At 51.2% G+C, this 22325-nt stretch overlaps 2 protein-coding genes across 3 annotated transcripts in view; both read right to left on the bottom strand.

Annotated features, from left to right (window-relative positions):
- Window positions 1-6094: 6094 nt before the first annotated feature.
- VEGFB (vascular endothelial growth factor B) lies at window positions 6095-18224 on the bottom strand. Of its 2 annotated transcripts, none has more exons than XM_063146334.1 (7): window positions 16756-18224; window positions 13620-13662; window positions 12682-12878; window positions 11997-12070; window positions 10089-10124; window positions 8629-8757; window positions 6095-6744 (listed from the first exon to the last, which is right to left on the bottom strand). In XM_063146334.1, the coding sequence occupies exons 1-7, from the start codon at window positions 16825-16827 to the stop codon at window positions 6690-6692; spliced, it is 606 nt and encodes a 201-aa protein (XP_063002404.1). In that variant the 5' UTR covers window positions 16828-18224; the 3' UTR covers window positions 6095-6689. The 2 variants fall into 2 exon arrangements, with proteins under 2 accessions (XP_063002404.1, XP_063002403.1); XM_063146333.1 differs by lacking the exon at window positions 16756-18224 and adding an exon at window positions 14789-15153.
- A 2043-nt stretch (window positions 18225-20267) lies between these two features.
- The window catches only part of DNAJC4 (DnaJ heat shock protein family (Hsp40) member C4), a 28113-nt gene continuing 26055 nt past the window's right edge, over window positions 20268-22325 (bottom strand). The window contains exons 6-7 of the mRNA XM_063146332.1: window positions 21739-21825; window positions 20268-20602 (exon numbers count right to left, since the gene is read on the bottom strand). Of these exons, the coding sequence (XP_063002402.1) occupies window positions 20464-20602; window positions 21739-21825 (226 nt within the window). The 3' untranslated portion in view covers window positions 20268-20463. The remainder of the gene's footprint in view (window positions 20603-21738; window positions 21826-22325) is intronic.

Below are 22325 nucleotides of genomic sequence, written 5' to 3'. Positions count from 1 at the left end.
GAAGGAACGCCTCCTCCCAAAAGTGCCTGCCTGGACCTTAAGATCATCCACAGGGGTCCTTCTCCGTGAGCCCCTGCCAAAGGAAGTGAGGCAGGTGGCTACTAGGAGCAGGGCCTTCTCCGCTGTGGCACCCCAGCTGTGGAACGAGCTCCCCAGAGAGGTCCACCTGGCGCCTACACTGTATTCCTTCCGTCGCCAGCTGAAGACCTTCTTCATTTTCTCAGTATTTTAACACTGATTAACTTAAATTTTAAACTTTGCTGTTTTAATTCCATATTTTAACCTATATCAATTTTTGCTGTGTGGTTTTATCCTGGTTGTGCTTTTTATATTGAATTTTGTATTTGTGTTTTTAGATGGTTGGTTGTTTTTATGCTTTTCATGATTTTAATTTTTGTGAACCGCCCAGAGAGCTTCGGCTATTAGGCGGTATAAAAATGTAATCAATCAATCAATCAAGGTACAGTAGTATCCAAAGCCAGCCAAGTTATTTTGGTACATGTGGCAGAAAACCCCATAAGTACCTCTACCCATCCCTAGCAGTAGAAACAGAGGAATAACTAAACGAATAACTAACAATTTGCTGCCCTTTTACGACATCTAAAATCTGCTGCCTGAAGCAACTGCGTCACTCTGCCTCATGGTGGGGCTGGCCCTGGATGTAAGAATAAGCATTCTCTGGTGTGCCAGACGTCACAGTTTGGGAATTACTAATAGTATATGCCTGCATGCTCCCAGGTCCTGGTGTTCAGGTACACTGCAGATATACAAAGTGCTTCCATTTCATCCACCTGTGTCTTCAAGGGATTCCCACTTTTTGAGGGCACTTGGCATCTGAATGCCCTCCCCTAGCTGTGCCCAATGTATCCTGCAGGGGGCACTAGCATCCCACGCCATGGTGAGAGGGGGCATCTGCCAGGGATATACGAGTGTTTCGTGCCTGATTGCAAATCATGTTTGTGAAAGCGAGGGGCGTAATTCTCGGGAAGGTTTTGCAATTCCCTGAGCGTGCGCTCACATTCTAAAATGCATGTTTTCTCCCCCAAACCCTGCATATTTATAAAACCTATAAAGCCCTATATGGCTCGGGTCCAGGTTATCTAAAAGACCGTCTTCTCCCTTGTGAGCCTGCCCGTGCTTTGAGATCTTCTGGAGAAGCCCTTGTTTCAGTCCCACCTTCTTCACAGGCACGCTTGGTGGGAACATGGGACAGGGCCTTCTCGGTGGCTGCTCCGGTGCTCTGGAGCTCTCTTCCCGGGGAAGCTAGGCTGGCTCCCTCCTTGATGGGCTTTCGGAAGCAGGCTAAAACATTTTTTGCTCCAACAGACCTTTGGAGAATAATCTGGCCCTCCATCTATGTTAATAGACTTATAATTTTGTTGTGTGTTTCAAACGTTTTTTCTTTTCTTTCCGATGTATGTTTTAAATTTTGTAAGGCCGCCTTGAGGCCCAGTATTGGGCAAAAGGTGGGATACAAATAATAATAATAATAATAATAATAATAATAATAATAATAATAATAATAATAATAATAATTCTCTAGCCTATGGTATTGTAGAAGGCAGCTTCGTATGTTATTAAACAGCCCTTCCCAAGCCGGGGCTCTTGAAATGGGTTGGACTACAGCTCCCATTACCCCCAGCCAGGCTAAAGGCATTGGGTGTTGTGTCATCATCCAACCCATCTGGAGAGCCCAGGCTTGAGGAAGGCTGCGTTATAAAGTGCATGCTCTAACCATGGGTACGTAACCCAAGCTAGAGCGAGAGGGGGGTGTCATTCACTGCTTGCAACTCTAGTATTATTATTTTTTGCTTGCACGTCACCATCCTCCACTACCAGCATCCAGCAAGGAGTGACCTTGAGGAAGAGTCCTGGCATGGGGGAGGCTGACTAGCTGGCCCCTCTCCACATAGTGACTCTCTAAATATTGACTCATCCAAGGTTAGGGGACTAAAGTCCACCTGGAAACCCCACTCCGGCGCCCATTCTTGTGAAAGGTATGTCCAAATGCCCTCATGTGTCCTGGGTTGCCCAGAGAACAAAGAAACTGGGATCTGCCCCAGGGATCTCCCTTATTTCAGGAGGCTGGTCCATCTTATCCTGTATCCTACTCTGGGCTGTTGGATGCTTCTGGGAAGACCACCATCCAGGCTCTTATTTTGGCAATGATTGTGGCCGCCCTAACCCTGCCTGTACAAAGAAGGGGGCTGTTCACACAACACGCTAACCCACACTCAGTGGTTGAGTGCGGGTTGTTTTGAACTGTGGGTTGTTCGTTGAATCGTGGGTTAGCGTGCTGTCTGAGTGCAGCCAGGGCATCTTGTTAACCGTGCAGTGTGGCTTGTGAACAACCTCAAAACAAGCCATGGGTTCTCAAGGTGGCTTGTTTGAAGGGCGGGAAGCCACACTGCATGGTTAACAAGACATCCTGGCTGTGTTCAGACAACACGAGAACCCATGCTTCAACAAACAACCCACAGTTCAAACATCCCACACTCAGCCACTGAATGTGGGGTAGTGCGTTGTACGAACAGCCCTAATGACTGACGGGGTGCCTGCTTCCTCCTCAAATTACCAACGAGGCGGTTTCCCATTTTTCCTTTTGTACCAGCTTCCCCTAGCTGGCAGTTGTAGAAAGCTACGGGGAGTAGGATTTTGCTAAAATCTGAGCCTGTTTTAAATTTCATTAAGGGTTACCTTTCTACCCGCCCGCATCTCCCAGTTTGAACGTTGCCTGGCAGAGGATAGAAGAGTCTTGTGTGATCCTGTCAAGAGAGTGTTGTGGGGGCTAGAGAATAGAAATCCCCCCTACTCTCTCTCTCTCTCACACACACACACACACACACACACAGGCCAAAGAAAGTGAAGGGTGAACCGCAAATATTGTCTGCTAAAACAGAGGCTGTGAACACAGAAATAGATGCAAACACACCCCTTTCCTAACAGACCAAGGAAATATATTAGACTTATATGGTAAAGAAACGTTAAAATAAAAAGCATGGAGTAAAATATGTAAGCACTCAGCAGCGTGTCTAATTTTTATTTTTTAAAAAAGCAGAGGATTGCAATATATATATATATATAAAGGCCACCCAGTCATTCTAAACACAGTCGCTTCAAAGACAGTGGTGCCCAACTGTGCGCAGCCTGTGATGTTACGTAACCATATATGTCTAATCTTGACAGCCTGTTTTCAAGGGTTAGTTGTTCATGGCCTCTGTTTTTAGATATTTTCAGCCACAAGTCAGGCTTGTCACTTCACCCTGCACGAGTCCTGGTCCTGTGTGGGTTTTTTTTGGAAGAGGACAAGCATTTGCTATGCAGAAATGTAGCTTTTGTGAAGCTTTCTCTCACCACGGGCAGGAAAAACTTCACCTGTAGAACTTCTGCATGTTAAAAGCTGCTGTTATTTATTTATAGAAAATATTCTTATTCTACCCCCTCAGCGGGGAAAAAGGTTCCTGGAACAGATTGCAATCAATCCGGAAACAAGACAGCCCTTGGCCTCACAATCTAAAACACACACACACACAAACACACAACACGACATGCAAGGAAAAAGGCATGGGGAGGGAAGAGGAAAATGTAAGTCAACTTTTTGCAGGGCTGTTGGAATAGCTCTGGTTACCCTCTCATTGCCCAGGGTGAGTGGGTGAGTAGGGGAATTCCAACGGGAGCAAGCCCTGATGTTCCTTTTGCCCAGAGAAAAGGTGACAGTAGCGACAAGTCCCATCCATCAAGAACTTTGCCTCTACAATCCCCTCCTAGAAGGATGCTGAGACCGGTGAGGTGACGAGAGATGGTCTTGCCTATGTGTGTCGCACATTATTCAACCGCCATCAACTCTGAACTTCACCTCCTTTTTCAGAAGCTCCTACAAACCTAGCTGGGGTGGGCGGTGGGGAACAGACTGACTTTCTGACTGCCAACTCAGCTGCTGGAAGGGACAGCCAAAATAATCCCGAGGCCTGCGTGTGCACAGGTAGATAAAGACGGCACAATTGCAACATTGCGGGAGCGGAAGTTGGAAAGGAAGACTACTAGGTTGCAATTACAAACAGAGTGGAGAGATTACACACACACACAGAGAATGAGAACGTTTTCACCTGCGTCCTCATAAATGCTAGAGTTGCCACGCATGAAACACAAGGGCAGCAGACTGAGGACACAGGAAAATGCAAAGTCCTCCTTTGCACGTAAGTGACTTGACCTGCAACAGCCTCTAGCAGAAAAAACAAAAGTGTGACGCAGGAGTTGAGAGCCTCAGGTGCAAATCCGACAGACCCTGGGTTCAGATCCGGCCCGCTTAGGGTCCAAATTCTAGCCCTGCCCCACTGCCTTTCTCCTGACCACCAATTGTTAGTTGGGTTTTCCAGCTCTTGTGCAATTCCCCTGTCCCATCCTAAAAGGTCGAAACGCCCCCTCCTAAGCCTTAGTCCCTGGCAGCAAGAGCATTCAGCAAAAATACACACACACCCCTAAATGGCAGACGGTGGGGGCAACCAGGCCTGGCATCACAAGTTGGCATCCGAGGGCAGCTGCCCCAGCCCCAGCAGAGACTACCTACGCCGACATTTGCTCTGGGCTGGCAACGCCGGGCAGCTCTGAGACTCCGTTTTCATTACTCCCAGAAAGGGAAGGCTTTGAGCACCTGGAGCGTCGTGGGACGCTCACACTCCCGAGATTTGCTGCACACACACACACAGACACACACACCCCAGCACGGCCTGGGGAATCCATGTGGAGCTGCACGTCTGCGACTGGCAGTGCCAACGCTGGGCATGGCTGAGCCCATTCAGGCGGCTTGGGAAAGAAAGGAGCGACTCAGCCGTTCACTGGGCTTGAAAAGAGAAAGGGGAAATCAAGCCCAACGGGCCGCCGGCTACAGAGGGCCGGAAGGATGCTGCGGAGGACGCAGCCGAAAGAGCTGGTCTCCTGCCCTCTCCCATTCCACTTTGAAGACAAAGAACTAGACGAACGGTCGTCCATCCACAGAGAGCGGATTGAAAGAGGCAGACACACAGGACACATGGCCAGTCTTCCACCCTGAGCTGGACTGTGTCTTCCCTTTAAATTATAAGAAGTATTTCTGAATTTGCCTCTCTGTTTATAAATGACCCCGGGCAACGTTTAGGGTTAAACGTCACTGCCTTTTCTGCGGAAATTCAAAAATGCCTGCCCCCCGCCCTGCTCCATGTCCTCCCCGCCTTTCTCGCTGAGCTGCGAACAACTCCCTATTAGCCACGATAGCTGAACAGGGACAGAGGAATCTGTGTTAGCCGTGGCAGCTCCATAGAGACGCTAGGTCTGTTTCACCAGTTGGAGTTGGCAAACACTCTTAACACAATTAAGAATCTAGATGTAGTTGTAAGGCATGGGATGGCAGAGGGAAGGCGGGGAAGAGAGCTGTGAGTGTCTTCACAAATGAGGTAATACACCTGGTCCTCTCCAGGGTCCAAAATGATCTGGCTGCATCACTGCCTGTAGATGTGTTGGGCGACAACTCCCAGCATTCCCCAGGCAGCCAGGGCCGGCTGGGGATCATAGAATCATAGAATAGCAGAGTTGGAAGGGGCCTACAAGGCCATCTAGTCCAACCCCCTGCTCAATGCAGGAATCCACCCTAAAGCATAGAATTGGGATGTTGGGAGTTGCAGTCCAACACATCGGGAGGGACCCAGGTTGGGGAAAGCTGCCGTAGATGTAAAAGCCATACACCAAGGTAGACCGAGAGAAGGCTGTGGGTTTTGCTTCTGGGCTTCCCGAAAGCACCTGGCTGACCCCACTATTGGAAGCAGGATGCTGGGGCTAGATAGAGCGTTGGTCTGCTCCAGCAAAGGCGCAGCTATTCTTGAAGCCTCCAGACCTCTCTGGACAAAACCGGCGGTGTTGCTTTGAACGTTTGGAACGGTGCAGGGTACAGTAGCTCAACCTCCTCTGCCCCATTCCTCCGTCCCCACAACCCCATCTCTAGTCTAAATTCAGATTGTAAGCTCCCGGGAGGCAGAGATTTGTCTTTTGCTGATGTGACATGTTGCTGATAAAGGATAAATCTGGGAGCGGCGTTCTGAGCTGATAACTCACCGGCTGCATCTTAAGAGGGAGATCTTTATGGATGGATATGAAGATCAATATTACTATTCCTTACAAGAACTGCAGGGCAGGAAGTACAAGCGGGGATCACAGTGTCACCATCACCATAGCATATGAGAGGGTCTTGTTTGCATCCCGGGGGGGGGGTGGAACCTTGAAACTTTCCTACCCTTCTCCAACGCAAATAGATGGAGGAAGTGGGTGTATGAGCGAATACAACACACCCTAAATGGCGGGCGGGTGGGAAAACAAGGCAAGGATCTCTCAACAGAGAGAGGCATTAAATTAAAAGACGCATCGGCAGGCAAGGAAGAGAAATAAGAGGCCCTTGGAGGGGTTTTGAATACGGACGGAGCACTTCTCAATGTCCTAAGGCTGGGGGAGGCCTGCGTGCCTTCCGCGAGAGCGTGTTAACAGCTCTGCGTGACGCCGTTTCAGCGCACTACAAAGAGAGGGAATCCAAAGTGCCGTAAGACAAGGATCTCTCCTTTCCTGGAATCCATTGGAAGCCTCCTGAACGAATCACCCGTTCCGTTTCTGGCAGAGTGAGCTCGTCGCCAACCAAGAAGTCCTTCCCGTCCTGGGTTCCGATCCAGCTACGGCACGATTTCCGCTCTCCTGTTGGGCGATCGTCTGCGCAGTCCCTTGCACCTGTGATGAGATTGGGGGTGAGGAGGAAGGCACTGTTGTGTAAGACTCTTTGAAAATGTACTCAGGTTGGTTTAACCTTGTTTCCTCTGAAGGGGGTACAAAAATTCAGGGGCGTACCTGCATGCCAAAAGAAGCTACTTTCAAAATGTTGGCATCCTGGAACCAAGTTGCCAATGAGAAAAGCAGCATTACTGGTTTGAATCCAGATTATCTACAGCAAGAGTGGGCATAGAGTAAATCTCCAGATGCTTTGCACTGATGGGAGTTTGAGTCCAACAGCACTGGGAGGCCCCTGCTTTAAGAGTACGGACACGACAGGAGACATCCCATCACTTGGTTACGATTTGCTGCCACTCAGGAGATAACGCTCCAACGGAAAGGACGTTACGTTTTTCATACAGATGTTGGTATTAACGGAGCCTTTGAAGCTTCGTTCCAAGACGAAAATGTGACTGGACGGATTCGTTCCGCCCAAAGCGATTCTCATCCAGAGAACTGCATCACGCAAGAGTTTCATTCCATAATAATCCCTCGATACAACGTCGTCAACAGAGGCAGCGTCTGCACTACTGCTTATAATGGTATGCACAACTGCTGGGGCCCAGGACACACTCCCTGCACAGTTTTCAAACCGTTTTCAAAGTGTGATATCTTGCTTGGTGTAGATCTGGCCACAGATCACTCTGGGGTGCTCTGATCATTACGAAATATTCACAGCCCACCCTGAGTGCTGTTTCCTCTTAGAATCATAGAATCATAGAATAGCAGAGTTGGAAGGGGCCTACAAGGCCATCACGTCCAACCCCCTGCTCAGTGCAGGAATCTACCCTAAAGCATCCCTGACAGAGGGTTGTCCAGCTGCCTCTAGTGTGGGAGAGCCCACAACCTCCCGAGGTCACTGGTTCCATTGTCGTACTGCTCTAACAGTCAGGAAGTTTTTCCTGATGTCCAGCTGGAATCTGGCTTCCTTTAACTTGAGCCCGTTATTCCATGTCCTGCAGTCTGGGAGGATCGAGAAGAGATCCTGGCCCTCCTCTGTGTGACAACCTTTCAAGTCTTTGAAGAGTGCTCTTGGCCTCGCGTCGCTGGGCGGCACTGCAAACCGTCCCGTTAGTTTTGTCCAGCGTGTCAGCGTTTGGTTCCTTCAGCTTGAAACCCAGGAAACTGCCTCAATACCAAGTCAGACCATCTTCCTTTTTCACTGGATGGCATCCCCCAGCATCTCCAGCCGGCACGGCTAATAGCTGCAGCTGATTGATGGAGATGGGGATGATGGGAGGTGTAGCCTGCCTAACGCGTCAGGCAGTGACTCTTCCAGGCCCCAGACAGAAACCTTTCTCCCAGCCCTTTCTGGAGATGCTGACAATAAGATCTGTACAACAGCGGAACAGTCTCCCTACAGACGTTGTGGGTTCTCCATCTCTGGAGGTTTTTAAAAAGAGTCTGGACAGAGCCACCTCTCATGGGTGGTTTAATTGATTTTCCTGTATATTGCAGGGGATGGACTATATGATCCTTGTGGTCCCTTAGGTCACTAACTTCACACCCTCACAGGACTGATAACAGAGCGAGAAAGCGCACTGCCTGGCGAGGAAGTCAATAACGCCGAATACATTGTCTAAGAACAACATTCTCCACCCACAACCTGCAGCGCCATGCAGGGGAGCGTTGGGTGCGTGCGCACGCTCTCCGTCCACGCCAGCTGCCGGCAAGGGCTACGGAACATGTCCCAGAAGCCTTTGCAACATTCTGGCCTTCTATGGCAGCCATGGAGGGGCCTTTTCAGAGGATGCGCTGGGGAAAGTTTCCCCTGAAGAGAGGAAGTGTGAAACTGACGGCGTTGGGGGGACGGGGACATATGGGGTTAGGGTAGGGGAACCCCACCTGCAGGTGGCCTTGTTGAGAACCAGACCCCGGGCCACACAACGCTCGGATTCACGCCGCCGGCAGACACAGTTGCACGTTTGTGGGTTGAGCTGCTTCTTCTTGTTCCGACAGGGTGCGCAGGAACGGCTGGTGGGAGAGTTGGAATATTTACTTATTTTATTTATTTATTTATTGCATTTATATCCCGCTTTTTTTCCTTCAAGGAACCCAAGGCGGTGTACATAATCCTCTTCCTCTCCATATTATCCTCGCAACAACAACCCTGTGAGGTGGGTTGGGCTAAGAGTCCGTGACTGGCCCAAAGTCACCCAGTGGGTTTCCATGGCTGAGTGGGGACTCGAACCTGGATCTCCTGACTCCCAGTCTGAAACTTTAGCCACTGCGCCACACTGTGTAGCAGCTGAAGCAGCGTTCCTTCCCTTTCCTCCATTCCTACAGACGTTTGGCAAATTTGTGGCAATGACCCACATTTGCATTCCTTTTAATATATTATTATTATTATTATTATTATTATTATTATTATTATTATTATAATATTTATTTGTATCCTGCCTTTTGCCCAATACTGGGCCTCAAGGCGGTCTTACAAAGTTTAAAACATATGTTTTAAAACATAGGAAAAGAAATGTAAAAAAAACATTTAAAATACACAACAAAATTATAAGTCCTTAACATAGATGGAGGGCCAGATTATTTTCCAAAGGCCTGCTGGAACAAACAAGTTTTCGCCTGCTTCCGAAAGCCCATCCAGGAGGGAGCCAGTCTAGCTTCCCCGGGAAGAGAGTTCCAAAGCACTGGAGCAGCCACCGAGAAGGCCCTGCCCCATGTTCTTTTAATAGTTTTCTTTTAGCGCTCCCATCCCTTTAACAGTGGGTGTGTGGGTGTGTGCAGAGATTGACCTGCGGCCGTCCAGCCTAAATTCGTACAGCCCTCAGCACACAGACACTAGGGCAGCCTTCCTCAACCTGGGGCGCTCCAGATGTGTTGGACTGCATCTCCCAGAATGCCTGGCTGGGGCATTCTGGGAGTTGTAGTCCAACACATCTGGATGCCCCAGGTTGAGGAAGGCTGCACTAGGGGATGGCCACTTATGAACCGGCAAAAAAATGGGGGGGCAAAGGAGTGCAGTGATTTGCATACATTTTGCACAGGATCATTAATTTATCTGTACGGATGCAAATGTAGAAAAAAATAGTGTTGTTTGAATAGAAATCACCCTCGTGGAGAAGCAACACTTGTAAAGTGGGGTGAACCCCAGACCAAACCCTCTCTATTTTAGAAACAACCTCATGGTGTTGACTATGGTAATTACGTGAAGCGATTTGTACACTCAGAAGAGGTAATGTAGATGCTGACTAGTATCGTGCCTAAATGGACCCACTGGCTTTAAGCGCTCTTGAGTGAACTCGTTGGTGCGGTGGTTCTGGGGAGAGGGATGGATGGGGGAATTCTCTTACCTGATTGCATTGGATCTTAAAAGTATTGTCTTTGGTCTGAAAAGTACAAGAGAGAGGCATCAAACTTATTATTATTATTATTATTATTATTATTATTATTATTATTATGTATTTATTTATTTATATAGCACCATCAATGTACATGGTGCTGTACAGAGTAAAACAGTAAATAGCAAGACCCTGCCGCATAGGCTTACAATCTAATAAAATCATAGTAACACAATAAGGAGGGGAAGAGAATGCAAACAGGCACAGGGTAGGGTAAAACTAACAGTATAAAGTCCGCACAACCTCAACCTCAAACTGGGGTGAGAACATAAACAGCCAGCCATCTATCTCATATCTATCTATCTATCTATCTATCTATCTATATCTGAATATCATAGATAGATTACACACACACACACACACAGAGAGAGAGAGAGAGAGAGAGAGAGAGAGAGAGAGAGAGAGAGAGGCAATCACACACACAAATATGAATAGAATAGAATAGAATATAATAGAATAGAATAGAATAGAATATGAATATGAATGACAGCTGTCACCCAGTTAATCCTAGGATGTTCGCTCTAAGACAGGGGTGCCCGAAGGTACAACTCCAGATCTTTCAGACTTCAACTCCCAGAAGCCCCCACCAGCATGGCCAAGGGTCAAGACTGCTGGGCATTGAAGTTCAAAGCATTGGGAGAACTGTTTTCTGCCCCTCCTTCGCTATACAGGCTGCCACCAGGTTGAGATATAGAGGCAGGAGAACCCCCAAGGCAGCTTACAACAATAAAAGAGACCGATGCAGTAATAAAACTGCACAGGTGTCATAAAAGCAACTACTCTATTTCTTCGATTGTAAGACGCACTTTCCCCCCCCATATAAACATCTCTAAAAACAGGGTGCGTCTTAGAATCGCGGGTGTGTCTTAGGCGTTGTTGTTTTTTTCTGTTGGTGGTACTGAAATTAGCGTGCGTCTTACAATCGATGGCGTCTTACAATCGAAGAAATACAGTATCTGAAAACACACACCAAGAACATAAATGGGAAAGGCCGGGGCAAGCCTTCACCCATCCTCCAAGATCCATATTTTATTGTAAAAGCTACCCATAAGAACTTAAGAAGAGCCATGACGCTGGATTAGACCCAGGGTCCGTCTCGTCCATCCTTCGGGTCATACAGTGGCCAACCAGCTGCCCATGGGGAAAGCCGCAAGCAGGACACGAGTGCAACAGCGCCCTCCCGCCCATGTTCCCCAGCCACTGGTGTCCATAGGCAGACTGGCTCTGATACTGGAGGTCGCATGTGGCCATCAGGGCTAGCGGCGTGAACTCAATTGAATTGAAAATCTATCTATATAAAATGCTTAGATAAGTTTCCGTACAGGCTTCAGCTGATACAGGTTGCTAAGCAACAGTAAAAACGTGTAACGTCAGCTGATAGAGGTTGCTAAGCCCCTCGCTTGACTCCTCCGGGCTTTCCAAGGTAATTCTACCCTCCTTTCTGCCTCTTCGCTCCCCCCCCCCCCACGAAGGGGGCAGCGCCATGGTGGACATGAGCGAGGCACGGCCGGGGCCCGTTATGGCTGGGTGGGAGGCCGCTCACCTGCTGTGAGCCCAGGCCCCGGCCTAATCTCATGAGAGCTAGGCGGGAGGCCCAAGGCTGACAGGAACCCCAGGGAGAGGGGGGCACCTGCTCCCACTCCCCCCGACCTCCCTGCCCCCCAGGTCTACCAGACGGCGCTGAACTGGCGGCCTCCAAGCAGCCCGCGCCCCCGTGATGATATTTAATTAATAAACTTTAAGGTATGCTACAACGGCGTATGTTACGCCGGGTGCAGCTAGTAAACGGAATAAATCCCGGGGGCCGCCCCTCCCCCCCAAGCTCCCCTCCCAAAGCCCTCCCCCTCCTCAGACTCTCACCTGCATATACACTGGGTGTGCTCTGTAAAAGTCAGCTGCTGTAGACGGCTCTGGGATAACCGGGTGAGCATCACCTAGAGAATGGAGGAGGGCGCGGGGACGAGAGGAAGGTAAGGCAACTTGTCTTGCTGGATAAGTTACCTAAGAGCCCTGCTGGATCAATCCCAGGGTCCATCAGTCCAGCATTCTGGCCACCCAGTGGCCAACCAGCTGCCCCGATGGGAAAGCCACAAGCAGGGCATGACAGCAACAGCACCCTCCCACCCATGTTCCCCAGCAACTGGTGTCCATAGGCAGCCTGCTTCCAATACTGGAGGTCGCATGTAGTCCATCCAGTCCAATCGTCACCAACTTTTGAGTCCCCAGGGGTCAGAGTACAACTTCCGTCCTCCCTGCCTGTCAACTAGTTCATGCCAGGGATGATGGGAATTGTAATCCCACAGCCATCTGGAGGCTCCAAATTTGGGGAAGGCCGGTCTGGGTCTTTATCAGAGACAAACCTAGGAAGTCCACAAGCCTTTCCTTCCCCCTGTGGTCTGCCACCAGCATCTGTTGTTCACAGGTATACTGCGCCTGAACAAAGAGGTTCCATTCCGCTTCCCAGATGTGTTAGACTGCAATTCCTGTCATTACCAGGCGGCTGTCACGCTTGGAAAGCGCCAGGTTGGGCGTCCCGGTTTCCTACCTCCATGCGCTGCTCATGCGTCTGCTCGGGCGCACAGTCCAGCGTGTCGTCGGAACAGCAGCCGGCGCAACGCTTCAGCAGCACGCACGAGGGCACGGCGATGTGGCTGACCAGGTGCGGGTGTTCGGCGGCCACAGGCACCATCGTTTCCCGGGGCTGACAGCTGCTGCGGTTGTACACGTCCAAGAATGGGATCACTGCGAGGGGGGAAAAGCGGCAGCTGCTTTAGGCCGAGTCTAAACCTTGGCCCATCCGTTACCCAGAGGACCTTCTCTCCTGCTGCTCCCAGACTCTGGAACGGCCTGCCGGAGGAGACTCGTCAGCTTGACCGTCTGCTAGCATTCAAGAAAGCTATCAAGACTGATCTCTTCCGGGAGGCCTATTCAGTAGAACTTTAGGATGCTTTTAGGATGTTTTTAACGGTGTATGCTATGGTTTTAATCAGTATTTTATGTTTTTTTATGATTGCTGATGTTCCCTGCCTCGATCCAATCGGAGAGGCAGGTAAGAAACGTATTATTATTATTATTATTATTATTATTATTATTATTATTATTATTATTATCCCTGATGAGCAGCTACTTTCGGCAGGATCTGAAGCCTGGGACTTTCTGCAAGCAAAGCAGGAACTACAGCCCCAATACCAGCTCCAATTCTTCTGCGGGGGGGGGGGACATGCCCTCCTCAGCAGGCCCCTTCTCGCCCATGCTGCCCAAATCACGTGGGCCCATTCTGCACAGCCACCCACCCAGAAGAAGAGCACTACTGAGTCCTAGTCTAACACATGTCCGCTCGGCACAAGGCATGAATTGGGGGGAGGCTGAGATTTGGGGACGAGTATTCCAATTGGTCCCCTTCCCCGTAAACTCCAGCACTGACCCCCAACCACCGTCTTCCTCCCCCCTGACCCACCCTCCCACCCACTCCCCTGGTCTTACCTTCCCCGGATACGTTCGTCCTGTCACTTGGAGGGATCGCGAGCTGCAAATAAATCAGAAACAGAATCGGATCAGAAAGAAAGGGGACACGGTCTCCAAACACACACTTTCAAGGGTCTGTTGCCAACTGCTCATGATTCCTAGTTCTCCGGCGAGAAAACGGGGGATACTGCAATGGTTTGAAGTTTAGTCTGCCCTGCGTTTTCCCCTCCACCACTCTCAGGGCCGGCATCAAAGGGAATCCACACACACCAGTATTCAGCATTCATTAATACCTCTTCTGCTAGTAGTTATGTAGAGAGGCAAGGAGCCTGGATAAAGGACTATGGAGCGCCACTAGGAATTCTGTTCACCAGCTCCTCCGGCTTTTACATTTCACCAGGCATCCGCTACCTTAAGGTCTAGAAACTTGCTCTCCTTCAAAATGAGAAATGGGATTCTCAGGGAGACGTCTGTCAAACAGATCTTTACCACCTTAAGAGCTAGGAGCTTACTCGGTTTAAAAATGAAAGCGGAGGTACTCAGGGAAGCTGGATTTGCCACTCTTGTGTTTACTGTGTTCCTCTTGGGATTATGAGATACACACACAGCCCTAGTAGCGACATCCCACTGAACCGAAGAAAAAGTGAGAGAGCGCTTGGAAATTCTGCAGAGCTAAGAGTCCAAACGAGCTGGAGATAAGCCCCCAAATCCCTGAACCTTTTGAACAACCCTTCCTCCTAAGAATTACTCCGACATCAACACAAGGAGGTCCATATTCTGCCCATTGCTCTGTATGTATTCTACTGCACACCTTGAGCCGCGCATTGTACACACAAACCAACATCTACTATAGAACAGGGGTATTAACACCAAATTCTCAACGTGGCCGGTAGACCTGCACAAAGTCCTGGCCAAAAGGCAACCCCACAATCCACCCATTTTACAGGTGAGGAACACCGAGGCGAACGGGATAAGCAATTAGCACAAGGCCAGCCATGGCAGAGACTTTACATTTTAATTTAGGCTTTTAATTCCACTCGCTCGCATTCTACGACTGGGAGCCGGAGAAGCGTTGCTGATCCACTTTTCCGTCCACCCCGGATCTAAGCCAGTGGCCATCGCTGTTTCTCGTGGCAGTGCATTCTGGATGCAGAGGCCACGCACAGAAGTGCTGTCTTCCTAGCTACCACTGAAAGGTCCCACATGGGGGCAGAAGAAATCCAGGATGTTAAAGACGCCCGGGGAAGGGAATCGCCACTAGCCGAACGGCCTTCATGATGACGTGGGAGGCAACAGCTCTTTCTGGGATGACATCCGTGGCTGCTTGCATACATCACCCATGTACAAGGAGGAGAGAAAATACAGCTGTACTTGCACGGGGCCCTGCTGGGATGGAAGAGGGTGTAGAGGGAGAAAGCCAGTCTGGAAGCAGCATTCTCTGATCAGAAACCACGTGGGCACAACCTGCAGCCCTTGAATGGTAAACATGCATGTTGCCAAAAGAGGCTGCCAGGGCTGGCTACACACTCACACTCTCTCTGAGCTGTGTGACCCATGACATGCCCCAGTCTGCATTATGAGGAGAGCTGTAGTGGCCTCCCTTACAGGGTTGTTTTAAGGCTCATTCCACATGCAATGCTTTGAGCGTCTGAAAAGGTGGCATTAACACTGTGTTTATGTCACACTACCCCCTTTTGACGGTTCAAGGAGGGTACCAGCCTATTTTATTACAGCAAAATCCTAACAGTCTCTCTAGCTACTACGCAGACACCACCGGAGGAAAATCCAGAAGAGCAGGGAGAGAAATAGATTGCTAGAGCAGAGGGTTGTGTGGTTTTTTTTAAAAGAGTAACAAAAGGATGAGTGTAGAAAGCTGGATTAAAACAGGGTCCTGGAAAATTAAGACCCAACCTTTTTTGACCACCGCGACCAGGAATACGAAAGGGTACTTAGTTTATCCTTGGTTTCAGAACCAGAGCTGAACCTTGAAAGGCCTGCGAAGTGCCTCTGAGTGTATGCAGAGGACAAGTAGCTCACTTTGACAGTAGGTGAGCATCTTATTAGGTGCGTGTTCAAAATTGCAAAGGTTCTGCCTTTAAGCTCCCGCTAGAAGTGGGACACACACGCTCTCTCTCTCACACACACACAAATAAAACCATGCATTCCCTATCATTAATTCCTCATCCCTGAACCCTTATACATGCGAGCATGGGCAGAGTGGTAAAGGGCGTTCAGAGGCAACGATGCTGTGGCAGACTGCAGCTGTGGCCTGCAGTTCCGCCGTCTCTTTCGCAGCAGAGACCTAGGACATGGGGTGTGTGCATGAGTAGGGGTGCTACTGACTGGGGTGGGGTGGGGAAAGCCCAGGGAATAGTGAGGGACACCTGAGAACACTTGGGAGCACCAAACTTGGATTCCTGCTCCTCCGGGAGCAATGAACCACATTCCTGCTTGCCTTCCCCCCATCTTCAAAAATCCCCCTCTTTGCTCCACCCCATTAGATGCTGACCCAAAAAAACCCACCCATCCTTCTGCGCTTCATTTATTTATGAAACATATTCCCTGCTTTACACGATTAAATCACCCCAAAGCGAAGTACAAAACCATGAAAACACAGTAAGCAACAACAATACGCATCATACATATATATCTTTGGCAGACCCCCACCCCCACCCCCAAGTGAGAGCCAATGCGGTGAAGTGGGTGAGAGTGTTGGACTGGGAGTCGGGAGATCCGGGTTCTAGTCCCCACTCGGCCATGGAAACCCACAGGGTGACTTTGGGCCAGTCGCAGACTCTCAGCCCAGCCTACCTCGCAGGGTTGTTGTTGTGAGGATAAAATGGAGGATGGGCAGAAAGCAGGTCTTTTAAGTTTTATGGACTACAACTCCCAGCATTCATGCTGGCAGGGGCTTCTGGGAGTTGAAGTCCAAAACATCTGGAGATCTACCTTCTCCCCCACTCCTGGTGCCCTCTTACCTTGGAGGAAAGGTGAGAAATGCGAAATATAACAAGTGTGCCCCTGGGGGCCAACTACCCCCCTGCCCATAGGGCCAGTGCATGGGTGTGTGTTCCCCCATTGCCAGTCCCCCCCCTCTGCGCTCCCCTGCCCAATGCCAACTTCCACCCAGCCCGCGTGGTGCCCACCTACCTACCGTTGAGGCGCAGTACTGGAGCTGCAGGGTTGTCACCAGGAGCAGCGGAAGAGCGTGGCAAGGGATGGTCATGGCGGTGCCCAGGAGGCTTCCACCGGGGGTGGGTGGGGGGGTGAGGCTGCCCCTCCACCCCAAGGGGGCCCGCCTGGGACAGAGGGCACACTTTGCCAAAGTTGTCCGGCCGGCCAGCAGGGCTCCGCGGGTTCTTCGGTCGACCGGAATGGGGTGGTGGTGGTGGTGGTGGAATTCAGCCCACCCAAAGGAGAGGAAAAGTCAGCCAAAATGCCCAGCCGTAAGGGAGACGGTGGCAGCTCAGAGGCCGCCGGGCACTGTGCCTGGAGGACAAGGGCACATTGAGAGCCCGGTGCCCGCGGCGGCCCCTCTCTGCCTTCTTCGGTCCATCCTGCTCCCCACCTGGGGGCTCAATGAGCCGGCACAGGGGGAGGTTACAGGTGCATCGTGGCTGCCCCCACCCCAGGAGCCGGGGGGGGGGTCGGGGGTCCAGGCAGAGCAGGAGGAACCAGGCTCCGAGGGGGAGTGCTGTAGACAGTAGCTGCTGGCAGAGAGAGACAGACACAGAGAGAGAAGGACTCCAGCGGGCTCATGTGACTGTTCAATCCCACCCTAAGGAAGGGAGGGAGAGCCCGGCCGCTGGAGCAGGCAGCAGTGCTGGGGACAGGCCGGAGAGAGACCCCACTGCAGGGGATGCTGCCGGCTTTCAGGAAGCCTCCTGCCCCCCCCCAACAAACAACCCCCTAGACCAGGGCACGAAGGACGGTCCGTCCATACCAGCAACTTGTTCTCCTAACAAAACCAGCCAAAACAAAAACCAGCCAACTGGATGCTTCGGGGAAGCCCACCAGCAAGAGGACCAATTCCTCGTTGGTTGTCCCCGCCTTGCGGGATAGTCTGCTCTTGGACATGGAGGCTCTGTTCAGCCAACAGAGCTAAAAGCGGCCGGTATGGGCACCCCACCCCCATGATGCTGTCTAAATCCTCCCCACTTTTTTTTAAAGAGCCACAGGTTTGAGAGAAAGAGAGAAAGGGGGAGAAAGAGAGAGAGAAAGGGGGAGAAAGAGAGAGGGAGAGAGAAAGGGGGGAGAAAGAGAGAGGGAGAGAGAAAGGGAGAGGGAGAGAGAGAGAGAAATGGGGAGAAAGAGAGAGAGAGAGAAAGGGGGAGAAAGAGAGAGAAAGAAAGGGAGAAAGAGAGAGGGAGAGAGAAAGGGGGAGAAAGAGAGAGAGAGAGGGAGGGAGAGAGAGAAAGGAGGAGAAAGGGAGAGGGAGAAAAGGGGAGAACGAGAGGGAGAGAGAAAGGGGGAGAAAGAGAGAGGGATAGAGAAAAAGGGGGAGAAAGAGAGAGAGAGAAAGGGGAGAAAGAGAGAGGGAGAGAGAGAAAGGGGGAGAAAGAGAGGGAGAGAGAGAGAGAGAAATGGGGAGAAAGAGAGAGAGAGAGAAATGGGGAGAAAGAGAGAGAAAGGGGGAGAAAGAGAGAGAGAGAGGGAGAGAGAGAAAGGGGGAGATAGAGAGAGAGGGAGAAAGGGGGAGAAAGAAAGAGAGAGAGAGAGAGAAAGCACCTACCCCCCCCCTCACCCAGGAACTGTGTAAGAAATGCTTCCTTACAAATTCTCTGGAGGCATCTGGCCGGCCCCCGTGGGAATGTAGGAAGCTGCAGAGTCAAACCCTTGGGTCCATCTCGCCCAGTACTGGCAGCACAGACTGGCAGCAGCTCTCCAGCGTTTCAGGCAGGAACGTTTCTAGCCCTACCTGGAGCTGCTGGGGATCCAAACCCAGGACCTTCCGCACACAGACCAGGGGCTCTACCCCAGCGCTATGCCCCCTCCCTAAGAAAACAGGGCGCTGGATAGTAGATTGGCCTTTGGTCGGATCTAGCAGGGCTCTCTAATGCACCTATTTGCTTTTCCTTGGCGATCCTTTATGTTCTTCACTCCACACCGTGCGCCCCATCCTTTGCTTGAGCATGAACACCCTCCCCAAGTGCTCGGGGACATCTATGCACTCTTGGGCAGGCCCAGATGTGTGGGGGGAGGGGGAGCATGCTCTCTCTCTCTCTCCCCCCCTTCCCCTGCAGCTGGGGGCAGTGAGCCTCACAGCTCAGGGCCCTGCGCACAAGGAGATTAAAGCAGCATTTCACACATAGCTCTCGCCGCTGCGGCCGTGGTCTTGTTAATCCTCCGTGCGCGTCACTTGGGAGCTACCTCCAAAGGTCCTGCCGTCTCCCTGCCCCAACCCCATTTGCAGGGGGCCAGGGGAGAAACGCAGCATCCGTGGGTGCCCTTATGGGGGGCAGAATCCGGCCAGCACATTTCCGCCACAGGGGGGGATCATGCCCCCGTCTTCCCACCCCCCCATTCTTCCCACAGCCCTGGCGCAAAGCATTTGATCTCATCGCATCAGAAGAGAGTAACAAAATTAAGAGCAAAGCACCCACCAACCAAGACGGCTGTCCCACAGCATCTCTGCATGATCTCCTGGTCTGGCTCCAGCTGTCTTACAAAACTGGCTTTCAAGAGGAGGGCACCCAGTTCATCTCAGCGTGACGCACTGTCTTGGGCTATCTTCTTCCAGTCGTATGCGGGACAGTGGCCAGGCAGGAAAAGGGGAAGGGGGCTTCTCTGCGGGTGACTCTACATTAAAGAAAAAACCCGTATTCTTACCGGGCTTTCTTCTTCCAGAGTCTTTACAGGTTTACAATGGTCCCTTTAGACGGCGTCCACCTGATTTGGAATTGAAAACTTCTCTGGCTTGGCGATGTTCGATATGTTCGAGGAAACACTGCCACCTAGTGGCTGTATTATAGCACGCCAGCTTTACATGCCGTGGATGCCCTGCGATAACTTTAACTACTGCATTAACGCCAATCTTTTTAAAAGTACGGGTGGGGGGAGCGCGGGAGAAGTCCTGGAGATTGACGACGTTGTGTAAAAGACCGATAAATTGCTCGTGTCGAGATGCTGCGTGTGTAATTCTTGGTCTTGTAAGCTCTAAAACCAAAGAGCAACTTCTCTCACACGGTTCAGAAACGCTACTTCAGACTGCATCTGGAAAGAAGGCGAGAGGGCCTGGAGCAGACGGTGTGGTTTGTCTGCCTGGGGCGAACTCAGCCGTTTGCTGGCGGGCAGGCGAAGAGGCAGGACTGACGCCCAAAGGGGTGGAGTCCAAAATGCAGCTCTTAAAGCTCTTACCCCCAGTAACTAAGCCATAGGGGAGGGATTCCAAACTTTCAGAGTGTGGTGGGGAGACGGCAGAAAATCCAGGAAACTCTCAAGTAATAGGTGGTTGGGGAGAAGTCAAGGGGGCCAGGGGAAGAGGCGTGGTACAGATAACCCAGAGCAGGCCCAATGAGGGGGTCTGACCTGGGGTGAGTCCAGAGATTTGGACTGAGACGGCTGGAGGAGCACATTTGTCCCACGGGTGACGGGGGGGCCATGACAAGGCGGAGTCGAAGGGAGCGGAGAGGTGTTGTGGCACCAATGGCGGGTCAAAGAAAGCAATGAGGGCCGTCCTATTTTTATTGTAAGAAGACGCTTCTATTGGAAAGACGGGTCAACGGAGAGGCCGTGGGCCTGGCCAACCAACAGCGCCCTCCTTCAACAGAAGAAGCACACTTGCTCTCCTTAGCGGTCAGCCTCAGCCAGCAACGGTCGAAGGAAAACATCCAGGGCTTAGGAACTGGGCTCCGTGTCCGTTCTATTTGGCAGTGGAGGCAGGAGGAGACGGGTCTTTCACAGCGTCCAAGGCTCCGGTCACATCCGAGAGGCGATACCGCTCGGTGAATTCAGCGTGCTTCTGCCGCAGCACCTCATGTTGCTTCTGGATGCCCATGGACCTATGGGCGAACACAAAAGCTGCGGGTGAGCACCAGGCCTCAAAGGGTGGCGGGCCTCCTGAGTTTTCCAGAGATAACCAGAGCGCTAGAACCAGAGCCTCCCCACAAAAGAGAGCCCCCAGTTCCTTCTGCACAGCGTCCCATTCCCGAATTTGCACCGTAGCTGTGCTGTGCCGTGCCAACGCTCCGGATGCGCTGCTCAAAAGCAAGACCCGCGGTTTTCAGTGGAGCAGCAGTCCTAAAGGGTGGCGAAAGTGTGCAGCCCTAAAGTGCTTTTAACTATCATCCCATCTCTCTAGGGAATTCTGGGAACTGTAGTTCTATGACCGAGCGAAGAGACAATCTTCAGTTCCGAGATTTCTTTAGGAGAAGCCGTTTATGCCCATCCCAGCCGCTGTTCCAACCCTCCTCCCTAAATCTTTTCAAAAGGGTGCCCACGATTTGCCCACATGATCAAGTATTTGCCAATAATCACTCATCGGATTTTCCTCTCCAAATATCATCATTGGGTGGCACGCATTCAATTCCATGGAGAAAAAATAGCAGAAGTTTCTGCAGCCGAAACTCTCCCCACGGCCTGAGTTCGATCCCAGCGGAAGCTGGTTTCAGGCAGCCGGCTCGGGGCGACTCAGCCTTCCATCCTCCCGAGGTCGGTAAAATGAGTCCCCAGTTAGCTGGGGGAAAGGGAATCACGGCCGGGGAAGGCAACGGCAAACCACCCCGCTATAAGGCCTGCCAAGAAAACGTCAGCCAAAGCTGGCGTCCCTCCAAGAGTCAGTAATGACTCAGTGCTTGCACGAGAGGTTCCTTTCCTTTCCTTTCCTTTGGTACTGGGTGCAGGAATCATCACTTCGGGGGGTCTGAGATATATTTATTCACACGCACAAAGTTTCTAGTCCTCAAAGCCATCAAGAAAGCCGACAGGAGGAAGATTGGCAGCGATCAAAGGTTACTGTTCAGAGTTCCTTGTCTCTCCTCACTATCAGGAAGAACTTAAAAATAAAGTACGCAAATGAAGCAAAGAATGTTTATACTGCGCCGTGAATGTGGCACACACCGTGATCTAGGAAGGCTCACCACCTGCATGGGCAGACGATGAGGCACAGAGTTCCCTTTCAGTTCCTGCAGATCCATACCTGGCTCGTTCCTTGTTCTCGTTATATATCCGGGTTAAGAGCAGATCCTTATCGTCCATAAAACGGTCGTGCGTTTCCTTCAGCTTCCTGCCAGAAGAGCGGGGAGGGGCGGGTGGAAGCGGAAAGAAGACTTAGGCATAAGGGTTGGCGACGCGCTTAAAAGGTACAAAGGCATCTGGGTAGAGGAACAGTTTGGTTCATCCTCCTCCATCTGCCTCCCCCTGCTCAGAGAAGACACAAGCCAAGGCAGAAAATAGATCCAGCTGGGTCCCCTCAAGAGAACAGGGAACCTGGCCCTGTTCTGTCTCTTGTCCCCCGCCCACCCCGAGCCAAAAAGTGGCAAGTCAGCCATTTTTCTCTTCTGGCCACCTCCTTTCCTCTCTGCCTTGCCCAGTGCGAAAGGACAGATCTCTCTTGCTAGATGTCTAAACTGACCACACGCAGAGGGCTTTTCTAGCCAGCCCTCCCCAGGCCAGAAGGACAAATGACGTTCTTATATCCCTATCCTCTTGGATGCCGTTAAATCGTATGCCAGTATTCAAGGCGGGGCGGGGATCTCGTTTAGACCGAGGGCCTTTTTTCAATTC

This window comes from Elgaria multicarinata, chromosome 21 (assembly GCF_023053635.1).
Source record: "Elgaria multicarinata webbii isolate HBS135686 ecotype San Diego chromosome 21, rElgMul1.1.pri, whole genome shotgun sequence".
Classification (NCBI taxonomy): Eukaryota; Metazoa; Chordata; class Lepidosauria; order Squamata; family Anguidae; genus Elgaria; species Elgaria multicarinata.
The sequence above is the reverse complement of the archived record's forward strand: the minus strand, read 5'-3'. Positions and strand labels throughout refer to the sequence as shown.